This window comes from Bos mutus, chromosome 14 (genome assembly GCF_027580195.1).
Source record: "Bos mutus isolate GX-2022 chromosome 14, NWIPB_WYAK_1.1, whole genome shotgun sequence".
NCBI classification, from domain to species: domain Eukaryota; kingdom Metazoa; phylum Chordata; class Mammalia; order Artiodactyla; family Bovidae; genus Bos; species Bos mutus.
This window is the reverse complement of record NC_091630.1, coordinates 11,857,362-11,878,638: the sequence shown is the minus strand read 5'-3', so window position 1 is coordinate 11,878,638 and position 21,277 is coordinate 11,857,362. Positions and strand designations below refer to the sequence as shown.

The window sequence follows — 21,277 nt, the reverse complement described above, 5'->3', positions numbered from 1 at the left end:
GATGAGTAAGAAAGATAATGTCCTGGCAGAAACAAATGAAAAGAGTACTTCATGAATGGAGAGTAATCAATAGTTGAGATGCTAGGAGTAAGTCAGTTAAGATTTAAGGATAACTCCAAAGCTGCTGCTAAAACCTGAGCAATTTAATTCTCTTTCTTTTAGACCCACAAACTTGGAATCCATTAGCACCCAATGGATCCTAATCCAATCTATCAGTAAATATTAGTGATTCTTTCATTGAACTATATCCAGAATTGACCTGCTTCTCATCACTTCCTCAGTGATCCAGGCCACATTATCAACTCTTCCACCCCACTCACTGCAATGAGAGTGGGTCTTTAAAAAAGTAAAATCACGCAACTCCTCTGAAAACCCTCCAGAGGGTTTCCATCTCACTCAGAAATCCCGACTACATCAGTTCAGTTCAGTCCCTCTGTCATGTCCGACTCTTCGTGATCCCATGGGGTGCAGCACGCCAGGCTTCCCTGTCCATCTCCAACTCCGGGAGCTTGCTCAAACTCATGTCCATCGAGTCAGTAATGCCATCCAACCAAACACAGGCAATTATTAATTCACTGCCCATACACAGAGCCTAACACAGTGCTTGGCATATAGAATATTCTAACACTGGGAAAAAATTAGTGTGAACCAACAACATTATTACTTTTTAATCATTCTCCTACTCCCAGACATGTAGGTTGTTTCCAGTATTTTTTAACTTATAGAAAATAATTCGTTTTTAAGACTTCTATTAAATTGTTTCTTAATTTGGAGAAAATTTCCAGAGGTGGGGTTTTTTAAAATTTAAAGATACAGACATCCTTATGGCTATGCGCTTTGTTCCCAAAAGGCTGTAGCCATCTGTTTTCCTTTGGTTCTAGACTTTTCTCGCTCATTTTCACCTTTCATGCACCTACCAATGAGTTCCACTGAAAACACAAACATGACTAGGTCACCATCCCATGCCTGCCCATCGCTTCCCACGACCCAGCTCCTTCCATCCCTTGAGCTTCATGCTTTGCCATCCACTGTGCCCTATTTTCATCCCTTCACTACTGGAATGTCTGATGCCCCCACATCCTAAGCTATTCCTTGGCCTCTCTGTCTTAGTTCCTGCAATTCCTTCTGCTTAAAGCATCCTTCTTTTTCTCGCTTTAGTTAATGTCTACTCTTTCAGATGTTTCAGAAAAACATCTATTTCTGCTTTCTTGACTATCCCAAAGCCTTTGACTGTGTGGATCACAATAAACTGTGGAAAATTCTGAAAGAGATGGGAATACCAGACCACCTGACCTGCCTCTTGAGAAACTTGTACGCAGGTCAGGAAGCAACAGTTAGAACTGGACATGGAACAACAGACTGGTTCCAAATAGGAAAAGGAGTCCGTCAAGGCTGTATATTGTCACCCTGCTTATTTAACTTCTATGCAGAGTACATCATGAGAAACTCTGGACTGGAAGAAGCACAAGCTGGAATCAAGATTGCCAGGAGAAATATCAATAACCTCAGATACGCAGATGACATCACCCTTATGGCAGAAAGTGAAGAAGAACTAAAGAGCCTCTTGATGAAAGTGAAAGAAGAGAGTGAAAAAGTTGGCTTAAAGCTCAACATTCAGAAAACTAAGATCACGGCATCCGGTCCCATCACTTCATGGGAAATAGATGGGGAAACAGTGGAAACAGTGGCTGACTTCATTTTTCTGGGCTCCAAAATCACTGCAGATGGTGACTGCAGCCATGAAATTAAAAGACGCTTACTTCTTGGAAGGAAAGTTATGACCAACCTAGACAGTATATTCAAAAGCAGAGACATTACTTTGCCAACAAAGGTCCATCTAGTCAAGGCTATGGTTTTTCCAGTAGTCATGTATGGATGTGAGAGTTGGACTATAAAGAAAGCTGAGCACAGAAAAATTGATGCTTTTGAACTGTGGTACTGGAGAAGACTCTTGAGAGTCCCTTGGACTGCAAGGAGATCCAACCAGTCCATCCTAAAGGAGATCAGTCCTGGATGTTCATTGGAAGGACTGATGTTGAAGCTGAAACTCCAATATTTTGGCCACCTGGTGAGAAGAAGTGACTCATTTGAAAAGACCCTGATGCTGGGAAAGATTGAGGGCAGGAGGAGAAGGGGATGACAGAGGATGAGATGTTTGGTTGGATGGCATCACTTACTCAACAGACATGCGTTTGAGTAAACTCCAGGAGTTGGTGATGGACAGGGAGGCCTGGCATGCTGCGGTTCATGGGGTTGCAAAGAGTCAGACACGACTGAGTGACTGAACTGAACTGAACTGAACTCTTTCAGGAGAGGGTTCCCTGGTGCCTCAGCTGGTAAAGAATCCGCCTGCAATGCAGGACGCCTGGGTTTGTTCCCTGAGTTGGGCAGATCTCCTGGAGGAGAGCATGGTAACCCACTCCAGTATTCTGGCCTGGAGAATCTCCACGGACAGAGGAGCCTGGTGGGTTGCAGTCCATGGCATTGCAAAGATTCAGACATGACTGAGCAACTAAACACAGCACAGCTCACTTTTTCAGAAAGTCTTCTCTGATTCCCATTACCTTATCTGGAATTCCACATGGACCCTGACAATCATCACACTAGAATTATCTGTCTCTGTCTCCTCCACTGGCCTGACAACCCCCTTTGGTAATTTCCTCTCTTGGTCCACAGCCTGATGTTTGCTATCTCTCAGCAGATGTCTGTTGAATGAAGAGTTCACCGTGCCTCTGAGTATTCACCTATTCACATATATCCACCAATGAGTGTTCACGTTTTCTTAGAGGGCATGGTTTTAATAGACAATTCCAGGTTGTTTTATTTGAAAAAGAAGTTTAACTTTTTTCACTAGAGGTTGTGACTCTACCTTTAAAAAAAAAAAATTAAAACAAGTACAAAAACCACTTTGTAGGGATGAACAAATCCTTCTTTTGAAGGCAGATGGTAGGCAAACAAAGCATTACTAATATTAGATTATGCTTCTTTATATATGTTGTCAATAGTCTGCAAGGGACAGTGCTGATATAACAGCGTAGAGGTGCATAAACTGTCTCCACGTTTTCATGCAGGGTAACGTGGGCTTTCTTTTGCTCTTTTCTCTTACTGAAGTTATTCACTGAGAGGCGACAAGAGAGGCTGGCTAAGAATTGACCCCGCCACTGGTGAGATCTTCAGTGTGGCGCTGCTGGACAGGGAAGCTGAAAGTCCGTATCGGGTACAAGTGGTGGCAACGGAAGTAGGTGAGCCAACACAAATACGGAAAAGGTAACACAAGTGATCAGGGGCTACGTCAACAGAAGTGGGAGGGAAGGCGAGGTGAGTGGGAAACTCCACTGGGTTGAACGGTCAAAATATCTGCCAGTGGATAAACAAGAAGAGGACAAACACGGAGGGAAGGGTTCACCCCGCCATGGCTGTGTTCTGGGTGAGAACCCTCGTGACTGCTGCGGGGCTCTTTCCGGCCGGGCTGCCCCTGGAGGCTGGCAGGGCTTCAGGGCTGCTGCTCCCTCTGTGGGGTCCTGCAGGGACCACGGCTTCTAGGAAGGTTCCTGTGACCCCACTGAACTACCCCGCCTTCCTCCAAAGTGGCTGTGGGTTTCTCCAGGGAGCGGGATCAAACCACCATGTAGTATATAGAATTATATGGTGGTGGTGGTTTAGTCGCTAAGTCTTGTCCGATTCTTGTGACCCCATGGGCTGTAGCCCACCAGGCTCCTCTGTCCATGGGATTGTCCAGGCAAGAATACTGGAGTGGGTTGCCATTCCTTCTCCAGGGGATCTTCCCGACCCAGGAATCAAATCGGGTCTCCTGCATTGCAGGCAGATTCTTTACTAACTGAGCTATGAGGGAAGCCCCAGGATTATATAATATATAGTAATATACCTGCCTGACTTAGCAAAAAAAAAAAGAGAGAGAACTGAACAAAGTATGACTAAATAAACACAGATTTAGAGCAAAGAAAGAAACTTTCAAAATGTAGAGCCCAGGTTTGGGAGTAGGGGAATGGGGAAAATTCCAGTAGGTGGGAATCATGAAAATGGTCCCTGTCTGTGAAAAGCTGAAGAACAGCAAAGTACTGTAGTCATGTTAAACCAAGGAAGCTAGACCCGCAGATGTGTGTGCTGGATTTGAAATGGTTGTGGGTGAGCGCACGGACCTCGCTGAGGTGGGTTGGGGGCTCTCTCTCTTGCTTCTGGTTAATGTGCTTCTAACACATACCACTATCACACTCTACACATTTAACTCTTGATTTTAAAAGCTCCTGATTTAATCAGCAGAAAGTTTCTGGTGAAATCTTTGTGCTCTGCCTTCTGCTAAAATGGACCGTGGGGTCAGCACTTCACTTTGCTGCTGCTGCTGCTGCTGCATCACTTTAGTCGTGTCCGACTCTGTGCGACCCCATAGACAGCAGCCCACCAGGCTTCCCGTCCCTGGGATTCTCTAGGCAAGAACACTGGAGTGGGTTGCCATTTCCTTCTCCAATGCATGAAAGTGAAAAGTGAAAGTGAAGTCGCTCAGTCGTGTCTGACTCTTCGCGACCCCATGGACTGCAGCCTACCAGGCTCCTCCGTCCATGGGATTTTCTAGGCAAAAGTACTGGAGTGGGGTGCCATTGCCTTCTCCTAGACATGTCCTAAAGCCTCTCACAGTTTAGAAGTGACGGGAATCAAAAACAGAGTTCAAAACCCTGCTGGGTGTGCAGTTGTTGGCCCTGGACTGATCCGTGTCCATGATATGATTTCAAGAACCCGGTAGCTCTTCCTCCTTTGGTTATGCAGACAGCTGGCAAGAAAAGCAGGCAAATAGAATTTACAGGAATTGAAGCAGGCTGGAGTCAGAAATTGTAGGAACATCAGGGAGAATGAGAACCGTCAGCATCACTGCTGTACTGACCGTCTCCTTCTAAGCACTTACCCCTCACACAACACTATGGGGAGGGATTATTATTGATTATATTTGATGTATGAAGAAACCAAGATACTGATAAGTAATTCGCCAATGATCACACAGTTACTAATTGTTCAGGCAGCAAGGTCAAAATTTTTACCATGGTACCCCAGCAAATAACATTTGTACAGCTCTGTACAATTTTCTAAGAATACTACATGTTGGATCCTCATATAGTCACATTTTACAGCTGAAGAAATGAGACTTAGAAAGGTTTTTTTTTTTAATTTATTCATTTATTTTTGGCTGCGGCACTTGGACTTCTCTAGCTGTGGTGTGCAGGCTCAGCTCGGTAGTTGTGGAGTGCAGGTTTAGTTGCCTTGCAGCTGGTGGGATCTTACTTCCCCGAGTAGGAATCAAATCCTCACCCTCTGGACTGGAAGGCAAAGTCTCAACCACTGGACCACAGGGAAGTCCTGACGCTTAGAAAACTTAACAACCACACCCAAGTCAGTGATGAGGAGCAATTGAAGTTGTGGGCTCTAGAGTCAGATCTCTTGAGTTGGAAGACTCTCCACTGCTGTGTGACCTTGGGCAAGTCACACAACTTCTCTGAGCTCCATCCAGTCTTCTCATCAATAAATGCATGCAGAATTGTTTTGAAGTAACATGTATAAAACATTAGCACATAATTCTTGGGGGTGTGCGTGTGTGCTCAGTTGTGTCTGACTCTTTGCAATTCCATGGACTGTAGCCCGCCAGGCTCTTCTGTCCATGGAATTTTCCAGGCAATAATATTGGAGTGGGTTGTGATTTCCTCCTCCAGGGGATCTTCCCGACCCAGGGATCGAACTTGTATCTCCTGTGTCTCCTACACTGGCAGGCAGATTCATAATCCTTAGTTATTTTTATTATCAAGACTTTTAAAGCAGAAAATGAAACTAGGTCTGAATTGTAAAATTTTTTTTAAGGAAAGGAAATATCTTTTCTGATTGAGAGAATGAGAACAGACACCGTATTTCAATGATTCAATTCCTTAGGTGGATCCTACTTGAGCTCCACGGCGCAATTCCACCTGACCCTTATGGATGTGAACGACAATCCCCCACGGCTGGTCAAGGAGTACACAGGCTTGTTCTTTTGCTATCCCCTCAAAGCACCCGGAAGTCTCATTTTTGAGGCCACTGATGATGATGAACTGACATTTCGGGGTCGACACTTTACATTTTCCCTTGGCAGCGAAAGCTTACAAAAAGACTGGGAAGTTTCCAAAATCAATGGTGAGTTGTCAAAAGAACATTGAGAAAAACACTGATGGGCGATGAAATGAGTTTTTAATTTGCCTTGGTGTGTGTGCAGCACTCAACACAGAGCTTTCTTCCCCGCTCCAGAAAGGAAGTTCATGCTGTGGAAACTTGCACAGGCAAGCTCTCCAGAGGGTTGAAAGCCCCCAAGGTTGGGAAAAGACAGATTGTTAACACTCAGTGTCCCCTTTGGTGTAAACGAACAGTTGGACAGTAGTTGGTGTACATGAATTGTTTTCCAATCAGAGCAGCATTGCAAAACAACCAGTGGCAGCTGAGAAACAGATTTTGTCATGATCTTTTAAAAACAGCTTTATTGAAATATAGTTGACATACAATTAACAGCATATATTTAAAACATACAGTTTTATAAAAGTTGATATAAGTATGTGCCACTGAAGCCATCAGCACCATCAGGTAAGACGACTCCACCAGCTCCACCAGGTTTCTTCATGCTCTGTTGCAATCCCTATTTTCCACCCCACGCTGTTCATCCCTCAGTCAGTTCAGTTGCTCATCGTGTCCAACTCTGCAACCCCATGGACTGCAGCAGGCCAGGCTTTCCTGTCCATCACCCCCAAGTAACCACTGATCTGCTTCCTGTCACTGTAGATTGGTTTGCATTTTCAAGAGTTTTATGTAAATAAAATAACAGCATGCAATTTTTTTTGTTTGGTGAATTTCACTTAGTATACTTATTTGGAGATTTCACGTGTTATTGCATATATCAACACAGCACTCATTTGTATTGCAGAGGAGTATTCCATTGTATATCATGATTTATTATTCGTTGACTTATTATCACTTAAATTGCTTCCATTTTTTGCCATTTCAAATAAAGCTGCTATGAACATTTGTGAAAAAGTACTTTGTAGGAGCCTGTGATTCCATTTTTCTTGGTTAAATACCTGGAAGTGGTCATATGGTAGCTATATGGTCAAATTTTAAGGGGATATAAAATTGCTTCCCAAATAGTCTGTAATATGTTACATTTCCACCAGTGAACGAGAATTCTAGTTGCTTAATATTCTTCCCAATGCTTGTTATGCTAAGTCTTTTTAATTTTAGCCATTGTAGTGGGAGTGTAGTATTTCATTATGGTTTTAATTTACATGGCCCCAATGACTGATGGTGTTGACCAGCTTTTCATAAGCTTATTTGTCATCCATATATCCTCATTAGTGTAGTGTCTGGTCAAATATTGTGCCTGCTTAAAAAATTTAGCAAAGGTTTGACTTCTGTTGTGGTCTTTGTCAGATATATGTTTACAAATATTTTTTTCCAAGGCACTGTTATATTTTTATTTTGTAACAGTACCTTTTGAAGAGCAAATTAAGTTTTTTTGATGAAATCTAATTTATTGATATTTTTCCCTTATAATCTGTGACTGTTTTGCATATTCTTTAAGAAGTTTTTGCCAAGGTCACTAAAGTTTTCTGAGATTTTTTTTTCTTCCAGAGGAAAAGAAAGCTATGGTTTTAGCTTTTACAATTATCTCTATGATCCATTTCAAGTTAATCTTTCTTGCATGTATGGTAAATGTCAAGGTTCATTTTTTTTAAAATATGGCTAATTATTTAAACACTGTTTATTGAAAATATCCTTTTCACATTGAATTGTCTTGGCAGCTTTGTCAAAAACCAAGTGGCCATATACATGGGTCTATTTCTGGATTCTCTTCTGTTTGATTGAGTTCTTTGTCTATAGCAACACCATAATGTTTTGATAATTTCAGCTCAATAATAAGACTTGAAATCAGGTAGTGTCAATGTCCTCGTTTTGTTCTTTTTCAAGTTTATTTTGCATATCTATATAATTTTTCGAATTAAGCTTGTCTGTTTCTACCCCCAAAACCTATGCTGGTTGTGATTGAGATAGTATGAATCGGTGCTTGAATTTGGGGGACAATTTAAATCTTAACAAAACTGAATTTCCCAATCCATGAATATGATTATGTCTCCACTTATTTAGGTCTTCCTAATTTCTCTGAGCAATGTGTTTTAATTTTTTAAGTATAGTTTTACAGAATTTCCCCTGAGCACTTCATATTTTTATGCTGTTATAAATACTTAAAATTTTTAATTCCAGCATATAGAAATATAACCGATGATTTTCTTATACTGATCTTGTAGCGTATAACATTGCTGACTTCACTTGTAAGTTCTCTCTCCCTTGTTTCCTTACATTTTCATAGTTTTTCTACATGTTGTCTGTGAATCATTATAGCTTTATTTCCTTTCCAATCTGGATGGCTTTTTATATGTTTAGCTTGCTTTCTTACTGGTTAAAATCACCAGGACAATGTTCAATGAAGGTAGTGAGAGAAGAAACAATTCGGCTTCTGATCTCAGGAGAAGGCATTCAGAAGTCTCTCACCGTTGGGTTTAAGGTTAGCTATAAGTTTTTGTAGATGTCCTTTATCAGAGTGAGGACTTTATCTTTTACTCCTAACTTGCTGAGAGGTTGTTTTTTTTTTTTAATGAAGTATGATGCTAAAAATTTCAGGTGTTTTTTCTGCATCTGTTTAGATGATTGTTGGTTAACTTAGGTTTTTGTTGTTTTTGTCTGTTAGTTGGTGAAATATTTCAGTCAACTTTTGTATCTTAATTCAGTCTATTCCTGAGATAAGGCGTACTTGATGGTGAAATATTAGCATTTTTATGTGATTGGATTCAATTTGCTGAAATTTTAAGACTATTTCTGTCTATATTCATAAGGGATATTGGCCTGTATTTTCCCCTTATGGTGCCTTTGTCTGATTTCGGTATCAGAGTAGCACTGGCTGCACAGAATGATTTAGAAAGTGTTCTACCTCTTCAATTATCTGGAAGAATTTGTGTAAAATTGCTTTTTATTTTTTCCTTCAAGTTTGATAGAATTCACCAGTGAAGGCTTCTGACTCAAAGTTTTCTTTGTAGGAAGTCTTAACTATAAATTCGATTTCTTTAATAGATAAGGGACTACTCAAGTTATAGATTTATTTTTGGTTGAGCTTGCTAGTTTGTGTCTTTCAAATGATTCTCTATTTCAATAGATTTGTCTAATTTATTGGCATGAAGTTGTTCATAATATTTTATTACTTTTAATAATTACAGAGTATGTAGTGATATCACTTCATTCTAATATTGGAAATTTTTGCCTCTTTTTTGGTCTTGATCAGTCTGGCTAGAGGTTATTAATCACACTGAACAAGCTTTTGGTTTCATTGATTTTGCCTTATTTTTTGTTTTATATTTCATTGCTCAGATCTTTATTATTTCCTTTATTCTTCTTATGTTGTTTTTAACTTGCTTTTTGGTACTGCTTTTATTCAGATGGAAACTGAAGCAATTGAGAATTTTTTTTTTTGTTAATGTGGGTATTTGGTGTTATAAATTTATCTCAGTGTCGTATTAGCTGTATTCCATAAAGTTTGATGCGTTTTCATTTTCATTCAGTTCAAAACACTTTCTAACTTCCCTTTAGATTTCTTCTATGACACATGGATTATTTAGAAGTAGGGTATTTTGTTCTCATATATGTGGGGATTGCCCACATCTTCCTGGTTACTGATTTCTAATTTAATTCCATGGTGACCTGAGAACATGTGATTGGGGTACTTTTAAACTTACTCAGTTTTTCTTTCAGTACTTTACAGACATTGTGTACTGGATTGTATTGGTTCTTCTTTGTTCTTTTGAGTATAATATCCTTTTTTCTCTGGATACCTTTAAGATTTTCTTTTTCACTAGTTTTCAGTAAATTGAGTATTATGTGTAATTGTTTATTTTTCTTTTTCCTGAGATTTGCTGATCTTCTTGGATCTGAGGATTTAGAGTTTCCATCAAATTTGGAAAAACGTTAGCAATTACTTCTTCGAATATGCTTTCTAATTCAGTGTTTTTGACCACTTTATGGAACATAACTACCAGGAGTAATGACAGCCTACTGCACTTGGTGTTCGTTTCTACAGCGAAGTCAGGAATTGAGAATTTGATGGATGCTTCAGCATCCTTTTTAACATTATGGAGGGTACCTGTGGAGTGGTGATACTTGGGGTAGTTTAACTCACACTTTCATCTAACCATTCATGTACGAGGCAGAGATGAGCTTTATTCCTGCTCATCCAGGGGCCCACAGTTGTGTTTTCATGTCAGTCATTTTTTTCCCCTATTCTGACAGGAACTCATGCCCGCCTCTCCACCAAGCACACGGGCTTTGAGGAGAGAGTTTACAACATCCCAATCCGCATCGGTGATGGTGGCCGGCCACCCTTGGAAAGGACTGTCTCTTTGCCAGGTAGATATTTTGCTGCAGGCAACTTGGGATAATGTTGTCTCTCAATATGATAATTTGTGAGAATTCTTATCTTTAATACAGGATTCCTCAATTGTTTGCTTGAAAATTTATCTACCAAATATTATTCTGTTTCTCAGTTACTTTCTGCAAGTGTGTGGAAAATAGGTGTTTCCAGCCAGCGGCTCGCATGCCTGGGATACCCCCAGTGGGCATGGCAGTTGGTATACTCCTTGCCACCTTTTTGGTCATCGGTGAGTATAATTTCTCAGATTCAACGATTTCTGTCAGAAACATGAGCTCACATGAGGGTCTGACTTCATGGGCTGAGCTGGGGCTGCTCAGATGGCAGCCTGGGCAATAACCAAGCATACAGATCACCAGTAAACCTGATTGGGAGTTACTGCTTTGGTACTACCCTCCACCCATCACTGCCTTGCTGGTTAGTTTAAAACCAGCAAGTTTAAACCAGTTCATTTAAAATCACATAGGTGGCTTTAAAGAATAAATTATTGTATCTCACGCTGAGTCACCAAGCTTTCATGCTGAAGGGGAAATAAATGCAGTAGCTGTCCCTCTGCTATGCGTCAGGCACTGTGCCTGGTGGGAGACACGGTGACGGACATAAGCGGATCTTTCACTCACAGAGCTTAGGGCCTAGCCCGCCATTGTTGGAATAGGTAGAAGCTAGGACGGGGAAGCCTGGTGGGCTGCCGTCTATGGGGTCGCACAGAGTCGGACACGACTGAAGCGACTTAGCAGCAGCAGCAGCCTTCCAGTGGAGATGCGGGCGTATCTGAAGGACCTGACATGTTGCAGAACTCCCCCTTTTATGTTTTTGTGACTGTGGACCTTGATTCTTTATTAACTCAGAATAATTCCACTGCATCGCAGGCCTCACTCTGCCTTGGCCCCTAGACAGCAGAGTTCCCTGTCTTCTTTTTGTAAACAGCTCAGTGTCTACTGTAGTCTTTAGCCTCTTTTCAACAGGTGTTCTCACCGCAAATTACGTATTAGTAGATACTTCATCAGTTCACATGCACCTGAGCAAAGGAGTTGACACAGTTTCACATCCTTTCTCTTTTAAAGGAAGAGCTGGGGTTATTCTAAGTCTCTTTCATTGTTCTTTTGGCATCTGTGCTTTTCTGCCATCATCCGGTCTACCACTCTGGATTCTGATTCGTAGCTCTAACAGGGATCTCATTTCCTCATACCCTTCTGTTTGTATTCCTCATTATTATGACACAGAAAGGCCTTTGTGGCGTGACCATGGCCCATCCTAATATGTGCATAGTAGTAGTAATGTTAGTCGCTCAGTTGTGTCTAACCCTTTGCGACCCAAGAACCATAGCTCGCCAGGCTCCTCTGTTCATGAGCTTCTCCTGGCAAGAATACTGGAGTGGGTTGCCATTCCCTTCTCCAGAGGACCTTCCCAACCAAAGGATCGAACCTGGGCCTCCTGCATTTAGGCAGATTCTTCACTGTCTGAGCTACAAGGAAGCCTAATATGTGCATGGTGACCATCATTTCTCTCTGACAACAGTTTGGTACAAACATTTTATGCTAATTGAGCTGGCTTTTGAGGTTTACTCACTTACCAAACTCCCCCCTACCTCTATGCCTTTTCTTATTCTATTTGTCTTCTCATCCTGAAAGGATTTTTGGGCTTGCATGCCATGGTTTTCTAGCATGACCATTTACTCTCAAAATTTTACCACAAGTTAAAGATTGGATGAGTTTGGTGATCTACAGACAGAAGTAATAGGATCTTGTAGTTTCATATCCTTACTTTTTTTTCAAAATAGGAGGATTGGGATTATTGCAAGATTCTTAATGGGCCTCTGAGCATCCAGTCTTTTCTGCCATTATTCCTCCTGTGACCCTAATGCCAGGTTAATTTCCTAAAAACAATAGGTCTTTAGTTCACCTTTTCCTTTTCCATATAGGTCTCTGGTTTGTAGTACACATTTAGTGCTAAAATGCACAATGTAATTTTGCAGGAGGTCAGAGATGAGGGAAAGCAGAGAGGTTAGGTAGTCTACTCAAGCTGGAGCCATGAGGAAGGTGCAAAAGAAAATGTGATACTTGGCGAAAGTAGGCTTTAGGTAGATGGATGAATCCTAGAAAAGCTCTCTGGTTGTTCTCATTGGCCTATTTCCTCCAGGGAAGAAGGACTGGAATCAACATCTATTGGCTGCGTCCAGACTTCAGGAACTCTGTCAGATGCTCATATGGTCTTCAGGGTAGTGCAGGCATAAAGTCCTATATCCCTTGACAGAGGCCTGGGGAGAGCCATCAGCTTAGATATAACTTGGGACTTGTTACACACTGACAGCAAGAAAAGTGATAAGCGTACTTATCCAAGAAAACCCATGCTTAGAAGCCCTTAATCACCATGACAACGAAGCTCTGTTGACCCACTCACAAAATGAAATTTATGAGTCATTTTTTCCTACTAGGGTGCTACTTTATAAATGAATGTGACAGTACATTGTAAGATTTCATCTATTTGACTCTGATTTTTCTCTTTTAGGCATAATTTTAGCAGTGATGTTTTTCCGGATGAAGAGGGATAAAGGCCAACATAATGCTGAAAGTGCTCAGGCATCTGAAACCAAGCCTCTGAGAAACTGAATGTGAAAAAGAATGTTTGAGTTTATGTACCAAGTGCTATTTCAGTAACATAACCATTTAGTCCCGTATTTTTACTTTTCATCCAACATATGCACTGGAAGTTTTACAGATAAACTCTCTTGTCTTTCAATATTTTATTACTTTTAGATATTTCATGTGCTATAGACATTAGAGATATTTTCCCATTTCTCATGACACTTTTCTACTCTGCAAAAGTCGTAGCTATTTCTCCAAACACAAAAATGTGTATTTTTCCTTCTTAGGGAATGAGGGGCTGATGAAATAGTCTGTTTATTTTTGCTTCCTCAAGAGGTTTTATCAGTCACCCATCACAGAGCTTTCTGGATTCCATTTATGCTTTTTTCTAATTCCATCCCATGTCTCCTTCCACCATATCTCCTTTGGTATTTCACTAATTTTAAAACATTTGTTGGAGAAAAGAACAAAACAGAGTCTCAGGAAGAAAAAATAAAAGGGCAGACCTGTCCCTCAGTTTGAACAGAAACTCTTGATCGTTTGAAGAGGCCTGCTTCACAGACCCTGGTTGCAAACACCAGCCACTCACCATGTTTACTCACCACCTCCCATGCTCGTGTGCTGTGCCCACTTCCTTTGTGTGTATATTAATAAAGTTTTGGTTATTATATATTTAATGGTGAAGGAAAATAAGGAAGCATGAAAGATGTAGTGACAACAATCAAGAATAAACATTGGCTGTGGCTTTGTTTCTTGGATTTCTTTGGTTCTGCTTCCTGATTCTTTGCATTTCTTGAGGGAAGGAGTAGCTAGCAGTGGTTAACTATCGTTAGTCAAAATTACCTCTCACGTAGAATTAACCCATAAAGAGGGGTCCGCAATGAAATAAACATTCACCGTGCTTATGATCATGGATTGGGATGTTCAAGGCAGATACATGAGGAATTTTAAATTTTTAAATAAGAAAACCTTAGATTTGGAAGCACTTCTAGGACCTGGAGCTGTTGTCTGGCTCCCGATTTGAGTCTTGAAAGCATTCAACATTACACAGCCTCTCAGAATTTTCAAGAATTTTGGGGAAAAGAACTTGTATCTGAAAAGGCACTCCTACACTGATGGCTAAAGCAGGCCATGGAGTTCTGTTTTTCATAAATAACCCTCTTTGTGGGCTTTTATTATATATTTTTGAAAGCAAAAAAGTAAGACAAAAGAAATTATGTAAACTCTAAGACCTCAATATTACTTTCTTGCATAATGTTATCCTGTGCCCCAACATAATACTGAGCTTTTTTACCTGTTTTTTTTTTTTTTTTTCACACAAGACTCATTGGAAGTCTCATGATGGGTGAGGTTCTCTCTTGTCTCACCAAATGCTGAAAGACCAAACAAAAGAAAACAAAAATCTAGGAGCGCCAAAAGCAAATTTACTGCACAAATTTTACCCCAGCCTAAAGAATGGTCTAACTCCTCAGCAACTTCTCTAGGAAGTTTTCTTGTGTGTTTTGGACAAAGGGTGACTGTGATTTAGGTCACTTAAAATTGCATCCTTGTTGTTCAGTCGCTCAGTTGTGTCTGACTCTTTGCGACCCCATGGACTGCAGAACGCCAGGTCACTTTATCATTCCTGAAAGACAGGCAGTTCCGTGGAAGGTCTGCTCAGGCACCCCTCCTGCCTCAGTTCAGGGTTGTCCTCTCTGGACCAATTTGTATCACCTAATAGTAGACTGATCACACATAACCATCTAAAATCTAAAATCACTGCTTTTTCTCATCTAAAACCACTGATTAGTATTCATGCTTTTTCCCCTTCGTGGGCCCTCTGTCTGAACCTTCTACTCCTTTCATGACCAGATCCTACCCATTCTTAGAGTCTTCAAGACCAATTTAAATACTCGGTCCCTTTGGGAAGCCTTCTGTGAGGAAACTACAGAGACCCGGCCACCATCTCATCTAAACCTCTACACTGTGGTGAGGAAAATGCCAGGATCTATTCCCTCTGCTGGTGAGAGTGGTTGCATTTCCACTGGAAGACATCTTCCCCTCCCCGTTCCCCAGCTTTTCCACACCCCGTCTGTATAGTTTAGAGTCAACTTCCTGTTTTTCCCCATGTCCCTAGACTCACTTCTAGAATTTTGTTCAAACTCTCAGAAAACAGCTCTCTTTAAGTACAATTTGCTAAACTAGGCAAAAATAAGCTTAGAGCATTCTAGTCACCATAAGAGGTAAGCCTGTCTCAGAGCAAGGACCACAGAGAGTTCAGAGGAGACTTTGAAAATGCCGAGTGCCTGCTCCAGCTCTGTCTGAGGGCAACCTTGCTCTGGACTTTCTTATCCTGTGAGGCGGTATGTTCCTGTTTTACTTAAAGCTCAGTGGAGCTCTGCCCTGGCAACTAGAAGAGTGGATGTTCGTACCTTACTTGTGGACCTTCTGTTCCGCAACTGGAGCGCGTTTGACCTCCCCAACTAGTCTGGGCTTTCTCTGAATCCTTTCAGCATCTCTCTGACAAGTCTTGGCTCATAGCGGCTCCTCCATAAGTTTTTAAAGAATGAATACATGAAACAGCTGATTCATTTAGGCCATTTATACCATTGTCATTTAAGAGGCAACCGTTAGACAAAATCGAAACTAATCCATCTGTGTTTAGTTACGGTATCCGCAGCGATACCTTAAACTCCCACTTCACCATGCTCTGATGAGCCGTTCCAACATCCTCAGAGCTGAAAGCAGTGGTGAGTGAGGCCTGTGAGTGACAAAGCCTGCAGGAATTTCTGGATGATTGAGAAGTAGCTGTGAGAGTGAGAGGGTCTCAGGAGCGGGGTGGGAGGTACTCCTGGGAGAAGCTATAAGGAAAGTCTTGGGGGTTTCTGCTGCTTCTGCTAAGTCGCTTCAGTCATGTCCGACTCTGTGCGACCCCATAGATGGCAGCCCACCAGGCTCCCCCGTCCCTGGGATTCTCCAGGCAAGAACACTGGAGTGGGTTGCCATTTCCTTCTCCAATGCATGAAAGTGAAAAGTGAAAGTGAAGTTGCTCAGTTGTGTCTGACTCTTCACCACCCCATGGACTATAGACTACCAGGCTCCTCCGTCCATGGGATTTTCCAGACGGGTTTCTGGACAGCAGTAAATGAAGAGGAGAGATCTCGGGTTGTGGAGGGGGTGGGGAGCATGGTCTAAATACTCACAGGCAGGAAGCTAAGGTTACCTCTGAAGTATCCAGGGCAAGAAGGAGAGAATTTGTTTCAAGGTTCTGTATAATGCTATATGCATCATGGGAACTTGTTAAACTTGGAAACTTAAGAGTTACCTGAAAAGAAACAATGTCTTAAATTTTTATTTTTAAAACTCATTTTAAACTATTTTAAAAGGTACAGTTCAGGGGCATTAAGTACATTCACATTATTGGACAACCATCACCATCATCCATCTCTAGAACTTTTTCTTGAATGTGTAGAGTTTCTAAATGAAACTCTGCACATTAAACACGAACTCCTCATCCCTTCCTACCCCTAGTCCCTGGCAACCACTGTTCTAACTTTCTGAATCAGGTATCATACAATATTTGTTCATAATATCAATGTTTTAAAACACATTTTAAAATAGTAAGAGAAAAAAATAGCATTCAAACCTAGAAGTTATCTTATGAGGAGAGTGTCTCAAAGCTAATACTATTTTTGATTTTGCTGCATTCAAATGTGCCACACATTATACACTTAGATGTACATTTTACATATCTATGAAAATATCCATACAATGCATATACAATGCACGTGGGTTCTCCAAACACACATGCTCTCATTGCTCTAAATTTCTTCTCACCGAAGCCTGTCTCCTTCTGGCCGAATCCCGAGAATGTGGGCGGCTGTTGGATGGCCAGCTCTCTACCACAAGGGTGCTCAGTGGACACATGTTAGAATCACCTGGCGGAGTTTTTCAAAGATACTCATTCCAGAGCCCCATCCCCAAATGAGTCAGCATGTCTGGGCAGGGTGTTTTAATATTCTGAAAAAAACCGTATATATATATATATATCCCCACGTGAACCTAACGTGCAACCATGGCTGAGATCCCTTATTCCAGACAATCCTCAGAGGGGTTAGCACCAGGCTGGTGTGGAATATGATCCTTTGTGGGGTCTGAATCAGCAAATTTCTTCAGAACATCAGCTTCCCAAGCCTCTCAACTTTCTGGGCACCTTTAACCCGGGCCTGCTTCCATCTTTTCCCAGGTGGAAACACGGACCATGACCTAGAGCTCAGGGAAGGTGGGGGGTTGCTGTCAAGAGAGCCATTCCTCGGCCCTCAAAGATCCTTCCGCTGAGAGCAGCCTGGTGGGTACAGTCCCAGGTCACTCTGTCAGCATGTCGGAGCCTGTGAACTCCAACGACGAAGCTGAGAAGAAAGACGCGGCTTCTGCCTGTGGAAGAGCAGAACTTTTGTAGACTAGAGCAAAAATTACTCCGAAAACACACATGTCTGTAAAGTGATCTTCTTGTGCTTGGAGACCTGGTTATTTAAAGGGACATTCCTGACAGTCTTCCCTGTAGCTCACATGGTAAAGAATCTCCCTGCAATGCAGAAGACTGGGTTCGATCCCTGGGTCAGGAAGATCCTCTGGAGAAGGAAATGGCAGTCCACTCCAGTATTCTTGCCTGGAGAATCCCATGGACAGAGGAGCCTGGCAGGCTACAGTCTACAGGATTGCAAAGAGTCAGACACGACTGAGCGACTGATACTACTACTTCCTGACAGTGTCAAAGACAAAGAATATTTTTCATAACACAATTACTTCCTATTTTATTGCTTTTCCACTTGTACCTCGAGCATGGTACGGGCCCCATTCGACATGTCAAAAGGACTGTATGCCACCTGTTGTCATGTGTCAGCCATCTGGACCCTTTGGACAAGGAGGGCAGCATCCTGACACGGTAGATAATTCTAAAGGGGAAGGGACTGTTCTGGAACCCAGGGGTAATAATGTCCACAGCTAGGGCACAAGTCACACTTGGGGCCTCCACAGGTTATTTAATAATGTCTCCAACAGCCCTTGGTGTTTTGGAACAGAGATCAAAGCCTCCCCCCCTCCACCCCCGCCCCACCTTTTTACACATGATCCTCATCCTGGGAGTGCGCGGTGGGACAGGAAGAAGACTGAAGCCGGGCTATGGAAACAAGGGTTCCTGTGATGGGGAGAGAGTTCTCATTCTTTCCATTGCAACAGCTGGGCTGAGGGGTAAGTCCCGGAGTTGGAAAGCTACACTGGAAGGGGAGGAGGGCAGGCACCAGGGAGGTGGGAATAAAAATAGCACCTGTGTGAGCGCAGCCTTTTAGTTACTTGAATTAAGCACAGGACTGGGAGGAAACAGAACATATTTTTAGTAACTGAAGTTAAAGTGAGACTTTCTGGCTCTTGGCGGAGAGAAGATCCCAGAGGTGGAATTTCCGGGGGTCTGCTGCGGCCTTGGTTGGCGGCAGACACAGAGAACCAGGGAAAGGTCCCCTGAGGGGCAGGAGGGGAGAGGCCCCGGGGGGCTCCCTGCCGAGTGTGGGCCTCTGTGGGGGGATCTCAGAGCGCCTTGCTGGGGCCTCTGAAGGGGAAGCCTCCCCTGGAGTGAGCAGGCCGCGCGGCTCGGCGCTGGATCACTGCCTGGCGTCCCGGTCCGGCTGAGCCGGAAGTTGGTCCTGGGGTAAGGCTTCCTCGGGGTGTGAGTTCTTCCCCGGTTGCTCTACGTCCTCCCAGCTCAGTGTCAGTGACCCTTCCTTGGAAGGGCCTTCAGGAAGTGGAGGCTGAGAAAGAAACAGGCAAGGAGAAGTTCTGTGAGAGGCAAGGCCTGTGAGGGATGGAAGAAAGGAGAGTAAGGGGAGCCCGGGCCGTGAGGGAAGGGTGCTAGGTGTTGAAGGAGCCAAGGAGGGCGGGAGGACCTTTAGGAGGAGCCTCAGGCCCCCCGTGCAGCTCTGAGGGCCCGGGGCCAAGCCCATGCCGAGCTCGAAGTAAAGACTGTTGGAGAAGCCCACTTTGGGCAGAAGCCTCGGATCTCAGAACCCCTGCTCCGCCAGGCTGCTGACTGGGGATGTGATCCTGAAGGTGGAGGTGGTGATCCTCCAACTCCTGCAATGAGGGGCTTCTTGAGGGAGCATCTGAGCCTACCCTGACCCCCCGCCTTCCAATGGCCGTCATAGTTAGGTTGCTGTTTCATCCTTTTGCTTATCCGTAGGTCAGATATTTGTTGAGCCTCCACCATGGCTAGCAGTAATAAAGAATCCTCCTGCCCATGTAGGAGACTCAGGTTCAATCTTTGAGTCAGAAAGATCCCCTGGACCAATGAAATGGAATGAAATCCACTCCAGTATTCTTGCCTGGAAAATCCCATGGACGGAGGAGCACGGGGGCTACAGTCCATGGGGTCACAAAGAGTCTGGCATGACTTCGAGACTAAAAAATCTACAACCATATCATGGCCTGATATTGAGCTAGTCACTAGGAACACAAATCACATTAGTTAGTAATTTTTACAGCTTTTATCATGTGCCCCGTACTATTCTAAATGCCTTACAAAATATTGTCATTGAGTCCTTACAACAACAGTATGAGGGAGATACAATTATTATGTCCATTGTACAGATCAGAAGTTGTGATAGAGAAAGGTGAAGTATGTAACTTGCTCAAGGTTGCATACCAGGAAACAACCCCAGAAGTCTTAACTCTGAAGTCCATGCCCCAAACTACCATATATCGTCTAATCTAAGGAACCAGCTCTTGTGAGATGCATTGTTATTTCAAGTGACACTAAGAAAGAAAGAAAATGAAGTCGCTCAGTCGTGGCCGACTCTTTGAGACCCCATGGACTGTAGCCTACCAGGGTCCTCTGTCCATGGGATTTTCCAGGCAGGAATACTGGAGTGGGTTGCCATTTCCTTCTCCAGGGGATCTTCCCAACCCAGGGATCAAACCTGGGTCTCCTGAATTGCAGGCAGATGCTTTATCATTTGAGCCACCAGAGAAGAAGGCAAAGAGCACCACAAATCAACTTTGCCATGCCATTATTAGTAAGATGCATCCTCAACTGCGGAGAGGTGAAAATGTGAAAAAGAAAGCGAGTCTTGAATTGGTGGTTGTTACAAAGAGGCACGTCTCTGTTCCAAGGCACAATCGCACAAGGCAGACAACTTCAATGATCGTCGTGCAGTGAGCTGAGCGTCGTCACACCAAGGTGGAGCACACGTGGACTGCTTCGGTGGCAGAAAGGGGTGACCGTCACTTCTGTCTGAGGGTCTGGGAACCCATCGCAGAAGTGGCACCCAGCTCTGCCTTAGGGTTTCTCCAAGTAGAGAAGGGAAGGATAGAACTGGGGAACCTGGAGTATTTTAAGGGCCATGGTTGCTAAGACAAATGCTAATGTTAATTAGCAGTAGCTAACAATAGCTAATCGTTCAGTCTTCACCACATGTCAGGCACCGTGTTTAGGGCTTTCCATGCATAGTCCCATTTAATCTTCACAGAAACCCTTTGAGAAAGCACCCTTACGAGGAAGAATCCCGAGGCTCAGGAGGTGAACAGATTCATCTCGTACAGCACAACTAATTGGTAATGTACCAGGATTAGGGTCTCTGGCAGCCCAGCTCCCAACTCTCACATTTTAACTATACTGCAGAGCCACCTCTAGGAAGCAGGTTAGTCTTATAACAATGTACTGTACAACTGAAATTTGCTAAGAGAGTAGAATTTCAGTGTTCTCTCTCACACACAAAAGGTAAATATGAGGTGATGGCTGTGTTGATTTAATTAGTTCGATGGGAGGAATTCTTTCATAACACATACGTATATCAACTCATCACACTGTACACTTTTAAGTCTCTTGCTATGTTATTTGTCCATTGTTATCTCTCTCAATAAAATGGAAAAAAAAAAAAAGAAAGAGAATTGGTGATGAGACCTGCTCACCAAGATCACTCTCATCCACTGAGCTCTCCATTTCCTGGGAAAAGCACGTGTGAGGGCTAAGCATTGTCCAACCCAAGGGTTGAAGAGAGACCATTGACAGACCGAAGACCTGTCTCTGAAGTTGGGCAGAGCATGAGTGATGGGCAGGAGGTTCTGAAAGTGTTGGTGCAAGATTGGGGCCACTCAGTCATTTCAACGAGCAAGTCTTTGCTGAAAGCTCATCTCAGGCAAAGATCTGTGCTGGACACCCAGAGGACTT

At 42.9% G+C, this 21,277-nt stretch overlaps 1 protein-coding gene across 1 annotated transcript in view; it reads left to right on the top strand.

Annotated features, from left to right (window-relative positions):
• Positions 1-13,819, top strand: part of CDH17 (cadherin 17) — an 88,497-nt gene extending 74,678 nt beyond the window's left edge. Inside the window, 5 exon segments of the mRNA XM_070382818.1 lie at positions 3,112-3,242; positions 5,932-6,171; positions 10,357-10,473; positions 10,611-10,724; positions 13,004-13,819. Of these exon segments, the coding sequence (XP_070238919.1) occupies positions 3,112-3,242; positions 5,932-6,171; positions 10,357-10,473; positions 10,611-10,724; positions 13,004-13,104 (703 nt within the window). The 3' untranslated portion in view covers positions 13,105-13,819.
• The last annotated feature ends 7,458 nt before the right edge of the window (positions 13,820-21,277 follow it).